At 39.7% G+C, this 22,342-nt stretch overlaps 1 protein-coding gene and 1 long non-coding RNA gene across 2 annotated transcripts; both read right to left on the bottom strand.

Annotated features, from left to right (window-relative positions):
- Positions 1 to 10,067: 10,067 nt before the first annotated feature.
- Positions 10,068 to 11,398, bottom strand: LOC118793012. The gene is made up of 3 exons (XR_005005648.1): positions 11,376 to 11,398; positions 10,633 to 10,679; positions 10,068 to 10,275 (listed from the first exon to the last, which is right to left on the bottom strand). It is a non-coding gene; the product is annotated as an uncharacterized LOC118793012 (long non-coding RNA).
- Positions 11,399 to 12,677: 1,279 nt separating this feature from the next.
- LOC118793024 (NACHT, LRR and PYD domains-containing protein 3-like) lies at positions 12,678 to 18,404 on the bottom strand. The gene is made up of 6 exons (XM_036550969.1): positions 18,184 to 18,404; positions 17,424 to 17,500; positions 16,828 to 17,010; positions 14,069 to 15,884; positions 13,016 to 13,624; positions 12,678 to 12,879 (listed from the first exon to the last, which is right to left on the bottom strand). Exons 1-6 carry the CDS (start codon positions 18,402 to 18,404, stop codon positions 12,678 to 12,680), a joined length of 3,108 nt encoding a protein of 1,035 aa, XP_036406862.1.
- Between the last annotated feature and the right edge of the window lie 3,938 nt (positions 18,405 to 22,342).

Raw genomic sequence — 22,342 nt, forward strand, 5'->3', positions numbered from 1 at the left:
TGTTAAATAGGCTAATGGTGTCCGGGACACCGTGAGCCCGACGGCTGTATGAAGGTGTGAGGTGTAGAACGTAGGGTATTTGAAAGGTAAACAGTTATTCTCAGCTGCCTCTGCCTTTTTTTTTTTACATGAAATCCTATGGGAAGGAAAAAAGCGGCCGCTCTAAACGCCGGACAGTGTGTACACGCCCTAATATGGGGGCCTCCTCTGTAACTTGTTTTACAAATTGTAGATGGGGAATATGACTTGGCCAGAAAAAAATTCAGTCACAAGATTTTTTTTTTGCTTTAATCCCTGAGTGCTATTAAGCCTTTATATGTAGTCTTTTGGAAAGTCTTGCATGAAACACACCAGTTCAATTTAGATGTATCTTAAGAAGTAGTGCTTTTAAATGATTCATCACTGCATGCTTCAAATGTAAAGTTATGCCACAGATGACGTAAACATACTATCCGATGATATCTATTGGTGATATATTTAAATGCCTGATACATCTATCCAAATGCTTTCCTGCAGAACTATGCACACATTTTTAAAGGTACCTTTGAAGTCAATATTTTTTGTTTGTTATTCATAGCAACACATTGTCAGTATCACAGGAAGTCCTACTTACGGTAGGTATCGAAATCATTCTTCATGTGGTAAGCTGTAAGAGAAAGACACGTGACCAGGGGCTTATGGTCTGTGAGAAGTTTCTGTTGCATCTTGGCTTGTGCCTTTTGATTCTGATCTCAGTCTCACTCTGCTCAAGTGGGAAAACCTGTTCAATGAACTCTTCATTAAGGTAGACCAACGCACATGGAAAAATTACATTTTAATGCTGAAATGATTGGAATCATGTGGGACCAAACAAATGAAATTTTTAGCCAAAGTATCTGACTTACTTGAATCTTGGAAAATGAGATCAAATCCATACAGCAGACATGTTTGGATTGCGTCCGTAGTTTTTTCATCCACACAATCTGAAAAGCATTACAAGCAGAAGTCACACTTAGTTTCTATTGAATATATTTTTAGTCTGTCAACCAAGCCTTGAAGGTCAGTTAAACATTACCATGGATACATTGTAGTAAATGATATTTCATTCATGCGATACGTCTGAAAGAGAAAAGAATACAATTAAAAAACAGCTGTCCTCATACCTGCATTGAACCAACAATTCTTGCGTGCTGCTGAAAATTCCCTCTTGAAACACTCTGCAAAGTTACAGATTAAGAAAGTACATAATACATTGCCTGTTCCGTCTAACAAGGCCTCAGCAATGTCCCAAGGTATTCACAAAGAATCTTGATGAATTTTATCCATTCTTTGGAGTCCAGGAGCTAGCATACTGCAACATTAATTTAATTCCAATTATTAAGTCATAATCATCAACAAAATGTAATATCATGTACCTCAGTCACTAGACTTAAGAAAGTTTTTTACAGACACAGTTAAATAAAATATTTTATAATATATATTTAATATATATAATAAATGATGTAGTGATGTGATATTGTTGTAATATTTGGTGAAGCATTTGTCAAAAAGTGTGAACCAGAGACAATCTATCAAACAGGAGAGGGCACACTCTGTGTTTCTTTGTAGTCTGTCTATGGAGTTCCAATTACTGTTAAAATTGTTAGACTGAAGAGTTCCTGTAAGGGAACTCCCAGTTCAGAGATACAAACACGATTTCTATGTATAATATAGACATGTAAAGAGACACAATGAAGACACATTGAGAGTAGAAACTGGTAGCTGCTAGTGAATAAGGCTTCTGGTTGTTAGTTGTTAATTAGAGCAGTTTTAAGCACAGACCGGGAACTTTATCTCACTGTTTGCCACATCCTTATCTTCCAGGCAAAGCAAACCTGCTTGAAAGCTGTACCAAACCACAATTATTACAATACCAAAAATAACAAAACATTACCTGTAATCTCTTTCACAGGTATTACACTGCAGGAGCATTCAGTGAGAACAGCTGTTGGTGGAAAGGAAAGCGTAGTGTTATCAGTGAGATCTCTGCCTGACTGTGTTTTGCTCCTTCTTTGGCACCTGTCCAGGTCTCTATGTTTCCTGACCTGGGTGTGACTTACTGTCTACTTGGGCACTGAGAAATATACAGGAACTTCAGAAGCGATGATTGAAATCACCTATCAACGATCAAGGACTTGAGGAACTTAGGCTGGTACAGTATGTATGTAAATCACTGTAAGTCTGTTATAGTCCATCTCTGACAGAATAAACTCACTATTAGTGTGAATCACCTGTGCAGTGAAGTTGTTATACTTCTAAAGTGAAAGTGATAATAGATACTCACATGCAGACACAGATACACATAAATGTGTGCATGTATGTATATGTAAATATATATGTAAAAGAGATCTGTAATACACACATTACATACCTTACTGCACCCTCCCTCAGGACTAAAGTACAACTATTCCTTATCTGAATGGTTGTCATGTCATGTCCAAACTCTGCCTCTTGTACGTAGTCTTCATTGTTTTCTCTCTTGTAATCGCCTCTCCTGTCCTTATATGGCACATATATAAGTCAGCCTGTAGGCTTGCACCAGGCTTGAGTGTCCCGATCAGTGACACAGGTGCTTGCAGCTCTGCGAGCAGTGGTGCTGTTTCTCCTCTTTTCTCCACATACTCACATTTATCAAAGCTCTCATTTGCTCAGCCTAACATGTAAAGGCAGTGCACCGATCCTAACAGTATAAGTGGCCAGGGTGGCCAGTCGGTGTATGCCAGTGGGAACAGGTACAGCAGCCTACCTGCAAGCAGCACCAGAGTCACCAGGAGACGATGAGCAGGTGCCATTGTCCTCTGTCCTTCTGCAGTGTCCTGAGTGCATACTGTAGAGGGAAGTGGTTCTGCCATCAGCGCTGTCATCTGACTGGCACGCGAAAAAATTCCCCAGACATACTGGAGGCATTGGCCAAATGGGGATTGCTGTGTGTTTCCCCTTTTTTTGCTAAGTGAAAGTGAAAGGTGAGGTGCCACGGGATTATAACTCAGCAGGTCTGACTGCAGTGCCGCCCTAGAGCTGCGTCTGTCCGTGCTTCAGGGTGATGTGAGCTGCTCGTCTTTACCTCGCAGATGCTCCGCCGCTGTGCTTACCTTTAATTTTTACTCTTTACTTTATTTTTACTGTTAGTACTTACTTATTTACAAGTATTTGCAAACTCATCAGTCAGCCCTCCTGTTGGATAGTGTGAATGAATATAAGGTGTGTAAGGTGTCAAAGAGATTCGCTGGTGAGAACAAGCTGGGTTGCCAGATTGTACCCGTCCTGTTTGGTGAGCTGTATTGAGCAGGTTGTGGAATATCAGATGTGGTTCTGTCTGTTCCAGGTGATTGAGCGGAATGGCCGTTGAAAGACCTTTTCAAGCCTTGCTTGGTCTTTTGCTCCTGAGTAAGTGACTGGGACTATTGTTTCATTGTCATTTTTCCCTGTGTTTTGGAATTATTTGAAAACTGTTTTCTGTATTATGTGATACCTGGTCACTCCATTTTGTCACTCCATAATTGTGTTTATTATTTGGGGGTTCCATATATGCCAGTACAGAAATGTTAAACATCTGGTCTTTTATGAAACGGAATAGTTAAAACTTTTGGTTTCTGTTTAATGAGGCTAGTCTAATGTAGAACTGGGGTAGTCAAATTTTATGTAGTTGTGACAGACAGGCTGAGATGGAATGAGACAGGGCATGATAGGATACATTTTTGTGATAAAACCTCACTTTTGAGAGATCTCTTCATTTGAACCTATGAAAAAATGGAAATTGACGTAGATGTGGAATTGCTCATGAGACAATGACATCACCTCTGTAATTGCAAATGTTTTATGACTTTGGTAAGCCTAGGTTTGAAAATTAAAAATCTGCATTGAGAGAACATGTGATGCTGAATGACAATTACTCTGGGAAGTTCCCTCACATAATAAATATTAATATACGAGCAACAACCTAACCTCCCTCCAGGGCTTTGCCATGAAGGATGCTGGGGAATTTCCATGGACTTGTCGAGTGAGTTGATTAGATACATTTGCCTTTTGGTTCTTAGGTTTAATTTCATCTCAACCAATACCAGCAGTGCTTAACATAAATATTTACAGTATGAATATCATATCACACAATGTTTAGATTAGACACAAATTTGTTTTTCCCTCTCCATGTTTGGGAGGGCTTTAGTCAGGGGAGTGTTTGACAGTAAATGATTGATAAAGGATTGATTTGATGTTAACACTGTGTTGATTGTGCATGCAGCCTGTACTCAGTTACAGCTGAACTCTGTCATATTGAACTGCATCGGCGAATACAATGAGGATGAGGAAGAAAATGAACTTTGGAAAGGTGTGGACACTGAAGGGGGGTGGGAGGTGGCGGGTGGGATGGGTGTGGTCGGGAGGTAATGCAGGGGGAACAGGTGTCAGAGTAATCTGTGGGATTGGGGTGAGGGTGAGGGGTTTTGGTAATGGAGCTAGTTAAGAAAACTAGTCCTTCAAGAACAGGCTTTTTTCCCCATTCCCAAAAATGTTTTTGGACAGTTTATACCTAATGATGTTTATATGGATATGTTATTTGATACCTTTTTCCACATCTTATTCTCATGTGTGGCATATACATTGTGATATGTTATATTTTAAGAATGTACTTATGTCCTATGTACCTTTTTTTTAAAACCAGAAACAGCCAATTGGATTGAATTATTGAGTTAATTAACTAAACGCAGTTTCAAGCTGAAGCAAACACGTACTGGCAGGAATCTCCTTCTGTCCTGCAACATTAATATTCACACAAATGCCAGACTCAAAAATATCTTTCTATTGCTTGTACATTCTAAACCTTGTAAAGTACTCTGATGAATCCTGTTCTTTTTATGGGACAGAGTGAATCATGTGTTCAAGACCAAGAGCATACTGTCATTCCAGAGCTGTTTCGGTCTAAAGGTCTTCTGAATGCAGCTGTCCTTTATTTCATTTGTCTGTGCCCTAACAGTTTTGCTCTTTGCAGACATTGCAGAATGCCTGCTGACAGAGGGACTAGATGCTGCCATGCAGTGTGTGAAAGCTGAAATTCTGGAGGAAATGCAGAACGATGGTTATATTTCTACTTGTCTCTAATGGCAGATGTAGAGAGTAGATGTGTTGCCATGTTAGTGATATCATTTGATGCCGACACCTATCGCATCAGCTCAGAATGACGACTTCGACTTGGACATAATGGCTAATTAATTTTTCGTCATGTTTCAGATGCTTCAGTTAGCACATTTGAATCCCAAATGATGCTATACAAAATTTCAGGTAAAGATTAAACATTTTCCCTCCTCTGTGTAGCCTATAGAGGAACAGAACTTCATTAGAGTTAATTTAACATAGTTTTTGATGCAAATGGTAATTGATCATTGTGTGTGTTTAGAATTCACCATGTCTGTTGTCCTGGAGTCATTACTGGACTGTCTGGAGTTTGATGAGGATGTGATGGATGGTAAGTCAAAATATACCATCACTGCAACTGCATTAAAAAACAAGATCTTGGTTTTTTGGGATAAATGCCATCAGAAGGACAGACTGACAGACAGACTGAATCTTGGCAGGAATTTGTCACGGTCATTTTAAGTGCACCTCTCAGGTGCTTGGTGTGGCATTACATGTGTGGTCTACTATGTTCAGTGACATCTAGGTATAGCAAATTTCCAGCAATAGTAACAGTAGCAGTCAAAAACATGGACGAGATTATCACAAAGGCTTGGTGTCACATTTAGAAAAAAGGACCATGTACGTAAAAAGCAGGGGGTAACCTGTGCCAATGTTATTGCAGAGTGCATATTCAACTTGGCCATCGAGAGGCTGATGGTGCGTATCACTACTATTATTGAGGACAACTTTCAACACCCAGGTAAATTCAGCCAGGATATAAAGGGCATCAATTTCTTTACATGTTTGATGTTTAATTTTTTTTTTTATTATTAAACTAAAAATTCAGAATTCAGAAACCTTCAATCAATATACATAGAGAAAACAATGGGAAAAAAGGCTAAACAAGGAACATTATTCATACAGGGAAAAACAAAAGTTCAATCTTAACACAAAGTGTTTTGTACTTAACTCTGTGTAACATTTGTTTTGTTTCATTTTTTCCTCGCTGGTGATCAAATTTAAGGCCAAGGTTCTTCACAGCTGAGTTGAATAGAGGCTTATATTTGAAAAACTCCCACTGGTTCTTGCAAAATATAATGCTGCTGTTTGCTTCATTCTTATCATTTTATTTCCTGAAATTCACAGAATATGTAAATTGCTGGGCAAGAGGAACTCTGAATGGAGCCAAGGAGTGTACAGAATTGCTTCCAACGCATCTGACATTTGGTAATCAAACTCTACAAGGAATATCCTGCACCTCTGAGGAATGAAGTAACACTGTTGTTTGTAATGTCACAGTGATTATTGCATTTTCTGCAATATCTGAAAGTATGCTATTGGTCCTGCTTTCTAAGAACTTGAATCTCCGCACAGGTGTTGGCTCTGCATACCAACAACGGAGACATAAAGGTATGTTTTCCGTGCTGTGTGGCTTTGACGTGGAGCATATCAGAAGAAAGTATTCTTACAGAAATGTACCATTAGCAGTAATTTAAAACCTGTATAGAGACAAAAGAGTTTGTGTGCCTGAAAGAGGCCACATACAATTTACCCAATAATACCCAATACATTTTCCCAGTGATGATATAAACTCCACTGAACAGTATGTGTTTCCTGTGCTTAAATCTCACTGCTGTGTGCCATTTTGTTCTGGTTTCAGATTTTACACTCTGTACACTGAGATACAGCATAAATTCTACGGTCGACTGTTAAACACTGTTCCCATACAAGGTAAAGGAAGAACCGCTCACACATCCCTGCTGTTAACCTTCACATAATTTCCTTTTCCTTATTCATCTGTAATGACTTCATTACAAAGCATAAATGCACATCTGCTGCAGTGGTGGTGTCATTTCTGTGCTTACTGAAGTTGTACTCATGGCTCTTGTTTCCTCTAGATTTACCTCCGTGTCTGGTCCAGCCTGGCTTGCTTTGTTTTTGTGTGGCTGTGTCCAACACACCACAGAGAAGAGGGCTGAGGCGGTACCGATCTGCTCTCCTCCAAACAAAATCTCAAACAAGTGCCAGCAAGATTTCTTCTGAACTGAAAAATGGTCATTGAATACTACAACACAGACAAGGAAGGAAAGATTAATACAATGGTCTATATTATATCATACCATTTTCACCTCGACTGCCCAGTTCAGCAGTCCTCTGGCTAACGTAATGCTGTAGTCTTCCAGAAAATGAGGAAGATGATCGCTGCATCATAATCAAATGAAATGCAGCAGATTAAATATTTATCTCTTATTGCAAAGCACATACAATTGTATTAGAAGTAAGAGGCAAATTCCATGTACAAAAAGATCCCATATACATAAATTTGTTCCAATACTTGTGTAATTACCTCATGTTAAATCCTGTGTAACTGGTGTATTTCACAATACTAAAAGGGCTATGACAGTTAAATGCATGGTTTTACATACAGAGAGAAAGAAGCTGAGAAGGTGAAATTTTTTAGAGGTGATCAACAGAAAAAGAGGCTCTCTTTTGTATGACATGCTTAGTTTATTAGGCTGGGTTTTCTCAAGCTGACATGAGGGGATAAACTACAACCAAAGGTCTCCAAAAATGCTAACAAAGCACAAACAGGAACAATTGGTTGCACCAAAATTTTTGAAACAGAAGGTCTTGGGGCAAATTTTCACTGCCACTGAAATCCGATTTTCAAAAAGCTAAAACCAACACAACCATTCCGACCAACAGGAATGTGGATGATCACTTTAAAATGCATTTTATTTGGGTATAGGTTCATATAATGCCTGATGACATCCAAATTAGAATATCCTCAGGGGACATAAAATTTGCAGAAAATTAATATATTTCTACCTCATAAATGTTCAGAAAATCCCAACGCAATTTTTTTTTTTCGGGAAAGATCCATAGGAGATTATGTATGATCTTATTTTTGTACTTTTTGTGTTCTGTATTACTGGTAGTACTTTGAATGCCCCTCAATGCAGAGCTGTTATTGCAACATGATGATATTGTGATATTCCTGCTACAAATACTTTATTTTTAATGCATTTATTATTACTGGTTCTGTTTGTACCCATTTCTTCCTATCTGATTGACTTCTCATTTGCCATTTATTAGAGTTACAACTTTATTTACCAAGATTACAAAATACAGTCACAATCAAAGAGTGCAAATTTGAAAATTTCTCTGCCAGTGTCTGCCAAATGAATACCTATATATGTAAATAAACGTTGTGAGACAAGGTTTTCAATATTGAGGAGTTTCATTTGCAATTCATGTGCATTTTTGCATTTTTGAAAAGACTGAACAGACAATGGTAAAATGGACTTTTTTATCTCATGGTTTTATATTTTACACCCTAAGACAGTTGTAATACAAAAAGTACCCTTATACATACTGTATTCTGTACACGTGTTCCATGATATAAGGCATGTAAGATCCTAATACATCTTGCCCCCAACCCATGGGTTGCTGGTTCAATTCCCAGTTAGGGCAAAACTGCTATACCATTGGTGAAGGTACCTTATTTGCCTCAGTAAATATCCAACATGCAAAGACTGTGCACTATGAAAGTCTCTCTGTGTATTAGCATCTGCTAAGAAGAATTCAGATGCTCAGAAATTCAAATCTTACTGGATTACCTCCAGAAAATGTGTGATTTGTAATTTTACTATACTTGTTTTAAATTAAGTCATTAGTCTTTCGGGGTGCTGCATATTTAAATGTCCTGCAGGAAGGATAATCAAGTATTAATGGCATTCATGCTGCACAGCACACTCACCCTCATTGTTATAGGATATTCATAACTTTCATGGGCCCATTCATAAATGTTCACGGTGAGCGTATTCATAAATATGCTCTGCATATTCTCTACTGAGAAAAGCATGTTCATACATGTTTACGCTGTTTTTACATCGGTGCAAGGACATTGCAGTGAGAACCGCAGCCATGTGAACCTTATATCCTATAGGTGCACAGTGTCATTCTCACTATGGTGCATGGTTACATGGTCGGTTTTGCAGTTTATTTTGGTAAGTGTTCAGCCGATGGCTTGGAATAAAAGAAGATGAAGCATTTAGTTGAGTAAGAGAAACCCATTAGCCAAGAGAACTAAGAAAAAAACTTTATTCCTCAAAAGGAAAAATACAAACTAAATGGCACTGGATATTAATTCATTGCAAATATAAAAATTACATATAAGGCTATAGAAAAGAGAGAGAATGACGTACAGATGTACAGCTCACTGTGTGCCATCTAATTCCCTCAGATTACAAAGTATGATCTAGCTCCACCCCAACAATCCAGCATCAGTCATTCAATCGCATTGACAAATCATAGCAAAAACGGGTGGGACTAGGTCCTCCGGTCCCTGGGCTGGATCGTCTAATCCTGAGAATTGGTCTTCCAGTCCTGCCTCCAACATCCAATCCTTGAACTGTCGCTTGGAAAAGACAGAGGTTTCATCCATAACTTCGTCCATAAGCAGGCAAAAACCTGGGTAAATCGGCTCAGTGAATGTGGTGTGGAATGTGTACAGGAGGGTTTGTTGATCTGCAGAGATACTGTAGAAGGACAAAGTGCCACCCGACCAGTCCAGATACACTCCTACTCTGTCACAGGCCAAACCAGCGGTGGAAATCGCTGTCATCTTTTGCCTGTGCATCACTAGAAAAGACGGGTCACCTTTTAATGAATTGCCATCGCTGGCATCCTCTGAGTCATCATCATCGTCGTCTTCACCATATTCACCATCTTCGATATCTTCAAGGCTATGGCTGGAATCAGACAGGGAATCGAGGTCGAAGCTGGAATTGGAATCATTGTCTTCTTCAGACTCATTCTCAGACTCTTCATTAAACTCTTCAGGGGCGTTGCAAAACAGACACCAGGACTTGTCGTTGGCACCGAGAAACGCATCTTTTTCTCCTTTTCTGCGGATGCTTCCATAGGCTGCCCCTATGCCAACCACTCCGCTCCACTCCACCTCCCAGTAAAAGCGGTTCTCTGAGAGACCCTCTCTGCACAACACCTGGGTTATGTCTTTAAATCTCTTTGGATGATTACGGTACGGTTGCTCCTCTGGCACCGCTGTCACCTTTCTGTCTCCCTCAGACAGAGACAGGTTTTTGTGTGCTGTGTTGGGGTCCAATGTAAGTTGACAGGCATCTGCAGAGATGAGACAAATTCTGATGTATTAAACCATTTTTATAGTTTTCTGCTCCCTTTGGAACCCTGTCTCCCGCCACTACATATGGCTATGTTTCCCTGAGACCTAGTTATGCATGAAGACACACAAATGCACATTCAGCTTGTGGACTCTAATTTCGTAAGGGTTCAGGAATGTAGGAGGTCATTGCACTCAGAGTTCAATGTGGAGACCCCCAGTTTCTTTTTAGCTCACCTGACTTTTTCCACATCAACCCTCAATCTCTAGTCTAATAGAAATGTAGCCACTGACTGATACGCGTCCTGTCTAAGTGGATATTTTTAGTCAAAGGTGCTCATAACTACTTTCAAACTTACACTTCCACAGTCTTGGTTTATTCCTGCACTCCTCTCCATGGTCCACACTGTGGGGCAGATCAAAAAAAAAAAGAAAAAAAAAGAGACTGCAATGAAACCATGCACGACCCAGTCTTCGAATGGTTTCCCTGAGCACTGTGACATTGAGTCATTAAAAAAGAATGTAATTTCAGACTTCATGTATATGCATGCATGTATATTCCCATATATTGATATTGTACAGTCAACTTGTACAGTCAACCACAACTTTTAAATGTTCCATTAGTTGACAGCCTCAGGTGGATCATGAGTTAATCTTATGGACCATTGTCTCCTACCATGTAAATACTATGATTCCAGTTAAGTTTCTTTTTAAAATAATTATTAGGTTCTTTTAAAAGCAGGGACTACTTGTAATTTTATGGACTATGCATTTACTAATATATTTTTCAGCTCAATGGCAATTAGGCGCTGTAAAATTCTTGGTCATACTCTGCATATTTTATTGTTGCATGAATGTTTATTCCCCCACTGATAAAAAGAAACAAAACAATATTTGTCACTCAGTATTATATCACTGAAATAGCCGTACTGGTGAAAGATGCATGATAGGCTGTGCTTGTCTATAGGACTGTGCTTATCTCATTTATTGGTTATTTAAATAGGTCAAATGTCATAAACATGAATTATATAAATGTTACCACGGAACCTTGTGGAAACTTGCATGTATATACACTAGAAGGGATTTTTGTTGTTTGACCTACTGCAGTGTCTCCAGTTTACAGCTGGGGTCCTCCAGTACTGCAGAGAGCGCTCTCACTCCTGATTCTCCTGGGTGATTGTAGCTCAGATCCAGCTCTCTCAGGTGGGAGGGGTTTGAATGTAGAGCTGAAGAAAGAGAATCACAACCTCTCTCTGTGACCTGACAGCCTGACAACCTGCACAGACAGGAAGAATGTCACTTTTAAAACACTAAACAAACCAAAGGGCAATCAACGGAAACTTGCATTTACACCGCTTTACTTCTATGTTCCACATTTTCCAGTATCTAAAATAAAACATTAGAAAACTATTATTGGGCCAGTTTTACAAAAACTTGATATGGTTAGTGGCAGAAAAAGTAGCACTGAAGTATTTGCAGTTTACAAATTTCAAGTATAATTAAGTATATTATAAGTATATATATACTTATATTTCAAGTATAAGTATTATTATTATTTCAAGTATAATTATTAGGTTCTACATTTCAAGTATAATTCTTTCTGAGTATGATGACACTGTGCCCTTTGCTGTTGATGCATAATTATTCATTAACATGTGTATGTACTGTTGGGATAAATGTGCTAAAATTTGGGGATTTAGTAAATGTTATCCATGTAAATGTGAAGCACCAGCTTCATAGTTGTGCTAAATGACTAAAGCAGACATAAACATCTCTTTTGTATGTATAATATATTCTATTCACAATTGCATTGCAAATTCACAGTGATTTAGACAGTATATGGTCCTATTCTATGCATTCACCAAATAAAATAAAAGTCTGCATGCAATTACATCCAAGAAGGTACTTTGGGAACAATGAGGAAAGGCTGCCAAAACTTTTTCATGTCCCATGTACACTTTTGTTATTACTTTGAATTTGTAATAAATGCAAATAAATACCAATTAGCATTAAAGTAGAGAGAATTAGCATTAAAGTAAGAAGAATGATGTCATGTTTAACTTTGTTCCATGTAGAGGTTGGGTCACCCTCTGTTCACTTAGAGATTCAGTGTAGCATACACTTTGACCATGGGTGCCCAAACATTTGCATACAACGGCACATGCATCATATTTTTTTCTCAACTCACTCCTCTCTCCCTCCACTCTGCTTTTGTTGCATACAGTTTTCTTGCTGTTTAAATAGGGCCCTATGTGTTATATAGGGTATTGTGAAAACAGGTTGCATTATATGTTTTTCTTTTAATGGAATTCAAAGCACTCTTAGAACATTTATTGAAATTGACTCTGACTTGCCACTGTCTTTCTTTGAAAATAATTGATAGCCAATTTGTTTCGCTTTGCTATTAGCAAGACTTTTTAGTTGCCACAAACCCCAATCTTTGTAGTTTGCAGCTTGGGTCCTGCACTCCAGCCGAGAGCTCTCTCACTCCCTCATCCTCCAGGTCATTGTCCCTCAGTTCGAGATCTCCGAGCTCTGAATGATGTGAGCGCAGGACAGTGGCCAGGTCTGCACAGCACAGAGCTGTAAGACTGCACTCTCTTAACCTGTTGGAAGGAGGAAAAAAAAGTAACTTATTTCATGCAGTACTTCAAACATCGGAGCCTGGTGTATGTGTATGTGCGTGAGAGCTTCAGACTGCTCATGCTGTGAATGCACCGAGAGCTAAACGCTCGTACTCACCCCAGCTTCTGAAGCTTGCAGCTGGGACTCATCAGTTCAGCACATAGCAGTTTCACTCCTTCATCCCCTAGGTTATTGCAGTGGAGATCCAGGGTGCGCAGCTTACAGTGTCGGCTATTCAATCCAGAGCAGAGCATCTTCAGCCCTTCTTCCCCTACTTTGTTCCTCCCAAGGTCTAACACCTCCAACTTACAGTCTGGGCTTGTCAGTCCAATGCACAGATACTTCATGGCTGAATCTTCAAGCTTGTTATTGCCGAGAATCAGACTATGCAATTTGCAGTATGGACTCTTCAGTACGATTGACAGGGGCTTTATAGCGTCCTCCCCGAGATCATTGTTGCTTAGATCTAAAACCCGTAGCTCACTGTGGGGATTCCTCAGCATCATGCAGAGATCGCTCGCGCTTGAGTCCTTCAGGCCGTTGTCACTGAGATTCAGAATCTGCAACCTGCAGCATCGGCTCCTAAGCCCAACACAGAGATGCAGCAGTCCCTTGTACCTTAAGCAGTTCCTGCTGAGATCCAGCTCTCTCAAGTGCGAGTTCGCCATCCTGAGCGCAGAAACCAGGGTTCGGCAGTGCTTCGCTGTCAGGTTGGAGTTGTGTAGTCTATAGGGGTGGCAAAAGTACAATGTCAGAATTTCTTTTATTGTTGCTAGTCCTGAGCAAATACAGTTCAAGAGAACACTCAGAAATGGGAGGGAAAGAAAATAGGAGCATATGTGATTTACTTCCAGTATTTTACTGTTTTTGTCCTCCTGAAAGTGGAGTAAGGTTTATTAACTCATATTTGAAACCACACATTGCATTGTGATTTGTCACATGTAACTGCCATTTTGGTTTGAGATATTGAGAACCTATTTGTGTGCACAAGAATCACTGAACACATGACCACCATTTTTGCATTGCTTCCTAAGACATTTGTGTATATTAGTATTTGTGGAATCTTAGTATATCAAATAGGCTTTGACATTTGAGTAAAAAAAACGACAGCGCCATGTGAGGAGTGTAAATGTTAACTAGGGCATTCAGGGTACTTTGACTGGTACTTACATGGCCCTCGTACAGCTCTTGACTATAGGTAGCAGCCGCTTATGTCCTTCTTCATTTGTTTTGTATTTCTTCAAATCAAAGACCTCAAGTACATCCTCCGACATCAACACCAAATAGGCTAATGCTGAGCACTGATCTGGAGCCAGCTTTTCATCTGATAGATTTCCAGACGACAGGGAAAACTGGATTTCCTCTGTTAGGGAGTTATCATTCAGTTCATTCAGACAGTGAAAGAGATTGATGGACCTCTCTGCTGACATCTTCTTCCTGATTTTCCTCTTAATGTGCTTCACCATTTTCACCATGATATTGAACTTGCTTCCTGTGTGTGTCAGGAAACCCTGCAAGAGACACTGACTGGTGTCCAGTAAGAGGCCAAAAAGGAAACGGAGGCAAAGATCCAGATGCCCATTCTCACTTTTCAAGGCCTCATCCACAAATTCCTTGTAATGCTGAAGCATCAGCACGTCCAATGAATCTTTTTCTTCTGAGAAGTAAAGACTTTCCACCTCCTCAGTCTCTTTCTCTTCAGGATGCTCCCGTTGTGTAAACCTATTAAAGAGGAACAAAGCAGCTAGATACTCTTGAATGCTCAGATGCACAAAGCAGAACATTTTCTGTTGATATAGCCCATACTCCTCTTTAAAGATTTCAGTAAAAACCCCAGAGTACACTGAAGCTTCACTGACATCAATGTCACACTCTCTCAAGTCCTCTTCGTAAAATATCAATTTTCCTTTTTCCAGCCCTTCGAACGCAAGCTCCCCGAGCTTCAGAACAATTTCTTTGTCAGACGGCGTTAGCGTTTTTACTGCTGTTTCTTCGGTCTCAGTGTACTTCTGTTTGTTGATGTTTATGAGAATGAGCAAAAAATGAGTGTACATTTGCGTCAGTGTTTTGGGGATCTCTTCACAGTCGGCCTCACCCAACAAGTGCTCCAGAACCGTTGCAGAAATCCAACAGAACACTGGAATGTGGCACATGATGTACAGGCTCCTGGAAGACTTCACATGTGCAATAACTGTACTGGCCAGATTTGGATTGTTAAATCTCTTCTGGAAGTACTCTTCCTTCTGTTGGTCATTAAATCCTCGTATCTCTGTAACCTGGTGGATGGATTTCGCAGGGATCCGTTTTGCTGCTGCTGGTCGGGTGGTCACCCACAATAGTGCAGACGGCAGCAGATTTCCCATAATGAGGTTGGTCAGGAGCACGTCCACTGTGGTTGACGTTCTTACATCAAACCAGGCTATGTTCTTCTCAAAACCCAGGGGGAGCTGACACTCATCCAAGCCATCTAAGATGAACACAATGCTACTGCAGTCCAAGTTGATGTCCTCAACTTCTTTCAGCTCCGGATGGTAGTGCTGTAGGAGTCCAAGCAGGCTGAATTCTTCCGCCTTCAACAGATTCAGCTCACGGAAGGGAAGAGAGAAAATCAGCTCAATGTCAGGGTTGGCTTTTTCTTCTGCCCAGTCGAGAATGAATTTTTGAATGGAGACAGTTTTTCCGATGCCAGCAATCCCCTTCGTCAGTACGGTTCTAATTGGATGTTTTTTCCTGCCGAAAGGTTTGAAAATGTCGATGCAAGTAATTTTGGTCTCTTGGCTATCTGATTTCTTGGATACAATCTCGATCTGCCGCACTTCATGCTCCGTGTTGATCTTCCCAGTTCCACCCTCTATTATGTACAGTTCTGTGTATATATCAATGAACAGGGTTGGTTTACCCTGCCTAGCTATTCCCTCAAATATGCATTCAAACTTCTTCTTCAGCTTTGATTTTATGCTTTCTCGGACGCTCCTCAGCAAAGCAGCTGGATAAAAACAAAAAAACAAGTTTCATGTTACCAGATGTTATGTTACTACTTGGGGCAGCAGTGTAGCATAGTGGTTGCAAGGCTTGTAACCAAAAGGTTGCTCACTGGATTCCCCGCTGTGGCACTGTTGTACCCTTGGGTAAACCCACAATTGCTTCCGTAAATATCCAGTTGTATAAATGGATAAAATGTAAAAAACTGTAACCTATACAAGTTGCTCTGGATAAGTGTTTAATTTACAGTAATGTAGACTAGGATTGGCTACTACAAAGAATAGCAGAACGGAGGCATTAAGTCATGCACCAAAGGCTAATGGGGAGACTGGAAAACTCTTGAGTTGCTCAGCAGTTAAGGTGCCTCTGTTCCTCTATTCGACTCCAGCCATGTCACAGCAGAGGAACAAACTGGCTTAGTTCTACCTAGGATAGAGGTGGGTATGTCTGCAACTGCTGCTTGTCTCACCGCTGTCAGGCACTCTGATTCGTCAGGTGCCTGAGAGCTGCTCAGGTGAGTCAACACTCTACTGTAGAGTGTTGTGAGGCTTGTAGTGAAACAAACTACCTGGCTGTACATGAGTGTATCAGGGAATTCCAATTGTCTCTCCTGAGCACTCCTACAGAGGTTGCTGTGGTTAGTTGAGTCTGCTATAGTATATATGTGATTTCAAAATATGTGTGTATAAGAAGGAAATAGCATTTAACAAATTGCAAAAATATCAAGATGTCTTTGATTAATCAAGTGCTATCAAACACCATAAACATCTTCAGTTTTAAGCTTCTCATTAGAGATATATATTGCAATGTATGCAATATATTCAGTTTTTTTTCTGGTTTTATACCTTCCATTATGCTGGACATATCTTAGGGTGAGGTATGCATCCCCAAACCACCTTGCTAATGGTATCCTCTCTACATGGTACAGAAGCAAGGCATTTACTAACCCGAGCTTTCAGTGGGCTTCTGGACAGCCAAGTTTTGTGTGCTGATGGTAAGCTGGTTGATGGTGCAGCTCTGAATGTGGGGTGCCACCACATTGCTAGACTGGGCTGTGATTTTGGACTGGATCCCTACCCCAAAGCCTAAGGTTTGTGGAGGACCCTCATTCCCATGATGCAATTCCAAGGCTGTGGAGAAATTTTGCAGGAGAGAATAAACATTGTAATGTCAAGGTAAATTACAACACATAACAAACACTGAAGTGTTTGCTAAATTGTTGACACCTTCTCCATCAAGTAAGAAAATTATTCATTCATTTTTTTCCCTATTTCTCGATGATAACTGCATTATATCTTGGTTGGACAAAGTACATTGTTGTCTTTTTTATTTTCTCCTTTGAAGCCTTATAATAAAGACCTTCTTATATTCATATCAATATGTTATACATGGAGTGTGTGTTAACTCATCAGTGCTCTCTGTAAAGCTGCACTGCAGTAAAATACTTCTAGAGTATTTAGCCAAATTTCAGTGTTATGGACCATCCAAGAAGATGTCAAACACTATAAATAACGAAACTGTATCTGAGCATTTGCCAGCTCACCAGGGTCTCCAGCTGCTGTTGCCTGATTGGATAGATTGGTCTCTCTGGGTTCAGGACCAGTCTTGGCTAGTGGATTACTGCAAACATTTTACAGAAGGAGAGAGATTGTTGTGACTGGTAGTTGATATCTGGATGAATACCCACTCTCATTCATGCAGACACACAAGTGCACACACAAACATAGGGACAGATTGAGGTAGAAAAAAGGACTTTTTGGAACACCACACCAGACAAACAAAGTGAGACAGCTGAGGATATTTTCTGAGATAAGCCACATTTTCCAAGTGGATGGATTTTTTTTTAGGACAGCCTCAAAAAATCTTAACCAAAGCACAGTGTGACTGAAGGTTTGCCTCCAGTGATTTGTAACATCCTTGTAACAAGATTTGTGTGGCTTTCAGACTGTATACCTTTGATTTTTATATTCATTCCTTCAAATCTTGGAGGTTTAGAGCTATTGGTCTTTGAGAGATGGAATGTCTATAGGCTTTTTTTAAGAATCTGAAACATCACATTCACATAACCAGTATCTGGCTTAAACTGGTTTAGCTTCCCTCTCCAGGTCTATGTGTGTGTGTGTATGTGTGTGTGTGTGTGTGTGTGTTTAAAGCAATGAAAACTAGCAGGACTGCGGCTCTCCAGGACTAAAAATGACCTGTTCTAGTTTAAATGCACAAAGTACTGAAGATGATAAACAAATGGGCAAAAAGGTTTGTATTGACATATGTAGAATAACACCATTAATATTAATATACCTCACCTCTCACTTTTAAGGTCCATGATGTTTTCTTGAGACATGTCCATGACTTGGTCATTAGACAGCTGTAACTCTGGGGTGTGGTCGGCCTCATCGCGCACCTTACAGTGACTGCTTTCAATCCCATCAACCCCATCTGTGGCATCCCAGTATACACTGTCTTCAGAGTCACTTCCTTCCTCCCCCTCCTCAGAAAGGCTCATCTCAGAGGCAGTGCCACCCATCACTGGAGGCTGGGCCAGGACACAGGTAACCCCACTGCGGTTGGCTGTGAACAAAAGCACACATTACCTAGCAGATGGCTAATACACTTTAATTTAATCCCTAATTTAGGGATTCAAAAAACAACAGGCAGTCATTAAAAAGTGATGGGTTATGAGTAAATAACTGCTTTACGTGTGAAAGTGTTGAATACGTATTTATTGTGTGCCGCGTTACATTTAGGTGTACTTTTTTAAAGATCTCCTCTCTCAGATCTTAATGCTTCTGTACGAAAACAAATGGTGGTAAAAACCTACCTAATTTGTCCAGTTATAATTACACTGTTCTGGGATTTTGATGGTGAACAACAGGAAGAATTTTAAAAATAGATGATGTTTTCAGAAGTGGCTCTTTTCCACATTTGAAAAATGTCTGATTTAATCTTGAATAAATTCTTCCAGCACACACTCATAGCATTTTTTAATGTTTAGCTAGTTTGTAAGCTAAGACTAACATTTTTAACATTATAATGCAGTCTGCGTCAAAATAATAATAATTCATTGAAGATTCATTATGGTATTCTGTCAGTGCACTGATTGTGGCATCTCCCCTGGTGTCAGCCCACTTGGCATATATTGAAATCTTCTTAATGCACACACCATAAGTTAGTAGGGACAGGGTCAGGGTCATATTATGCAACAGAACACTGCAGTCAGACAGAGAAATTTTAACAGAGAAATTAAATGACCTGTTCAAGGATGTCATGCAAGTTCTAATTCCTGCACATTCTTCTGCAAAATTACCTCGCTAGCTAGCTGTAGAAAACTTAAGTCCATTAAATATTAATTTAAGATATCAAAGATCTTGATTTGATTTGGTTTTGTGTTCAAAATAAATAGTGTCTCAGTTTCTTTTCAATTTCTTAAAAATGAAAACCTATTTCAGCTCTCAAAACATTGCATTATTGTGCAATTTGGAACAAAATGGCCCTTCCTCTCATTTGGGTTGCTGACCCCACTCTTAGACGGTTCCCAATATCCCAGCATTTTCATAGTATTTGTGAAAGTGTACTGTCATAATGGAAAATGCCCACACAGCCAAATAGTGAAGTGAATAATACATGATACCAACAGAAGTTATAGAAAAAAAAAGGTAAAACTACTGAAGCAAAGTTTCCATGGATCAGCACTAACAGTAGAAATAATTACTTTCACAAAATGAAACATGGCCTTCTTCATTTGTTCCGCATGAAAAACACTATCAAAAAACCTTTGTGTAAAATAAAACCGCTCCTGCCAAATAAGAAAAGGTCTTTCAACTCTTGTGAAATACTACATAGGCTCTTGAAATTCCATACTTATTTATTGAAAATGTTGAGTTGCATATATGATTCTCATAATATTTGATAGAAAAACATTTTTTGCCTAGCTGTAGTAGTGGTAATGGAAGACGCCAGCTCTGTGGATCTGTTCTCCACTCTCTCAAGCTCCAACTTGTTGCAATACAAATTGGTCATTTAAAAATGAGCCCCACATTTAAGAGAAGTCATATTGTGGTGAGATTTCTACTGGAGATTAGTACTTTCAACTATCAAGTATCATATTAAATAATGACCAACCTGTGAAGCAGATCAGTACCTTTCAAGGTCAAAGTCAGAAGTCATAAGTTCAGTTATGTCTGAACCTTCCTCCTTGTTCTTCTGGTCAGCTGCTACGCCCAAAAATAGAACTGACAGGATGTGAGATTTGCTACACAAGCTTTACCACAGCACCTCAGTTCTTTGTGAGATGTGGTGAAAAAGGAGACACATGTGCATGTCACGTAGTGAAGGGAAGATGAGATGTGGAGCATTTCCGCATGTCACATGCTCAAAACAGAAAAAAAGAAGTGAAAAAAGAGAGGCAGATGAAGAGCCTTGAACCTTGACAAGTTTTGAATTGTACACAAACAATGGATTTGATATAACTCAATTAGAACTTTGATTGTAACTAATATTACAACTCGAGTGGAGTACTTGAGTGGATAAATGTATGAGCATTCCTTTGGGCAAATGAATCCCATATAGGGTCTGTGTATTGTAAAGTAAACCCATGTAAACCCTTTTTGGCACTGGATAACTACGAGAATGCTTGGTAGATGAATCCAACAATTTCGTGCTATTATTAATGGATACATCACAGGTGTGGCGAGGAGGCACTACAACATTTTTGGAATAAATTGTTTAACCGTGTAGCCCCTGAAGAATAATGATGATTATTTTGTGATTATTTACCTTAATTAGTATAACGATTAGTAATGGTAATTGTGTTTATGTAGTTTTTAGGGTGATTGTGTGTACGCAGGCCCACTAGCCGAGAGCCCTATGATTTCATACACTCACGTACAGTATTTGTTATTAGTTTGAACACTTCATATTTAACCACTTCAGAATGCTGAGACAATTTACAACCATACTACCTCATACCTTTGGAGCTTCTCATTATTTCCTGGGTGATATAGGTGCATACCATTTGGTGGTACTACTCGGTTGTACCCCATAACATACTCTCCCACTCTACCTCCCCTGTCAAGGTTTGTGACAGAGAGGAGTCAGTTCAGTGTGTGCTAACTATCAATCCAAGGATACCTTTTGAAGCAATGTTTTTTCCAGTTAGGCGCCAGACTCCAGGCCATGCAAGGTCAAGCAAAATCAAATATCCTACAAGGCTTACGTAAGCAGTTGTAACTATTTAGGTTGCTGTTGGGTTGCCCTCGGGAGCAGAGGGAGACGAGACAGAAACGAGACCACGAGAGAGTTGAGGAGTGTGTAAGGTGTGAGACTGTGAGCACAAGACTTTGTGAGCGTAACATCCGAAACTCTGCTGAGCCGACCGTCGCCTGTGAAGCTTTGCTGCATCGAAGACCATCAATAAACAGTCTTTTCTCGCTCCTTCAACCGGGGTCCAGACCAAAGTTCTTTGTGTTAACAGTTTTATTAGTTAGCTTGCAAGTACATTAATGCTGAAGCAATTTCACCGAATTCCAACACCCCTCAACATGTAGACGATTTGATTTCGCATTTTGCGTGAAGAAATCTTAGAAAAATAGGGTTGACGAGATTAGAAAAACCTGAAGTACAAGAGATAGATAAAAAAGATAAAAAACTAGTTTGAATATAATGCCAGCACATCTGAGGAATTATGATGTTTAGAAGCGATTAGCATAGAGCTGTGCTCTTTGTTGCTTCTGGAGAAGTTAACACAGTAGACGAATACTTCCACTAATATTCAGAAAATACACTTTTTCGGAGGGAAATTCACCCATGCATATCCGTATGACGTATTCATATTTAGGTGCTTCCCTCTTGGGTAAAAAAGCTTGGCTATTTGGAAAATTTGTTCACTAGATCATACAAATAACACCAGACTGGTCAGAATGTGTGAATCTCAATATGGCACACAACTCATAAAGTTAAACATCTTCACTAGAAATATAAATGATGCACACCCAAGATACCATGGGGCTGTATGGTTGAAACCTGTGACAGTAATAATGAAATGATCATGCCAGGATGGCACATTTCTTTGCCAATACGCAAGGCAGACAAGCTACTTTTTCCCAGGAATGATCCCCACCTGTATAATTTTCTAAGACTAAGTCTCATATTGGGTTCTATGCAGAGATGGTATCACTGCCCAATATGCCTGACCTGCCCAATTCTCCTGACCTGGCTGACCAGGAACAGAACTGCCACTACTAGGAAAATACGAATCACTCTGTATTAGAAAGGTAATTAATATGACTAGAAAGAAATGAACTAGATCAAGTTAGATTTATCACTTTGTATGAAAGGGGGTACATTTTATGACAGGCTCCCAAGGAGAGCCTTACCAATCTGAAATGAGAAGCGTCTGACCATACTGGTGTTGGCAATACAACAGTGAAAAAAAAAAAAGCAACCTAACAAAAGACCTGCAATCGA

The sequence above is a fragment of the Megalops cyprinoides genome, chromosome 18, assembly GCF_013368585.1.
Source record: "Megalops cyprinoides isolate fMegCyp1 chromosome 18, fMegCyp1.pri, whole genome shotgun sequence".
Lineage (NCBI taxonomy): Eukaryota > Metazoa > Chordata > Actinopteri > Elopiformes > Megalopidae > Megalops > Megalops cyprinoides.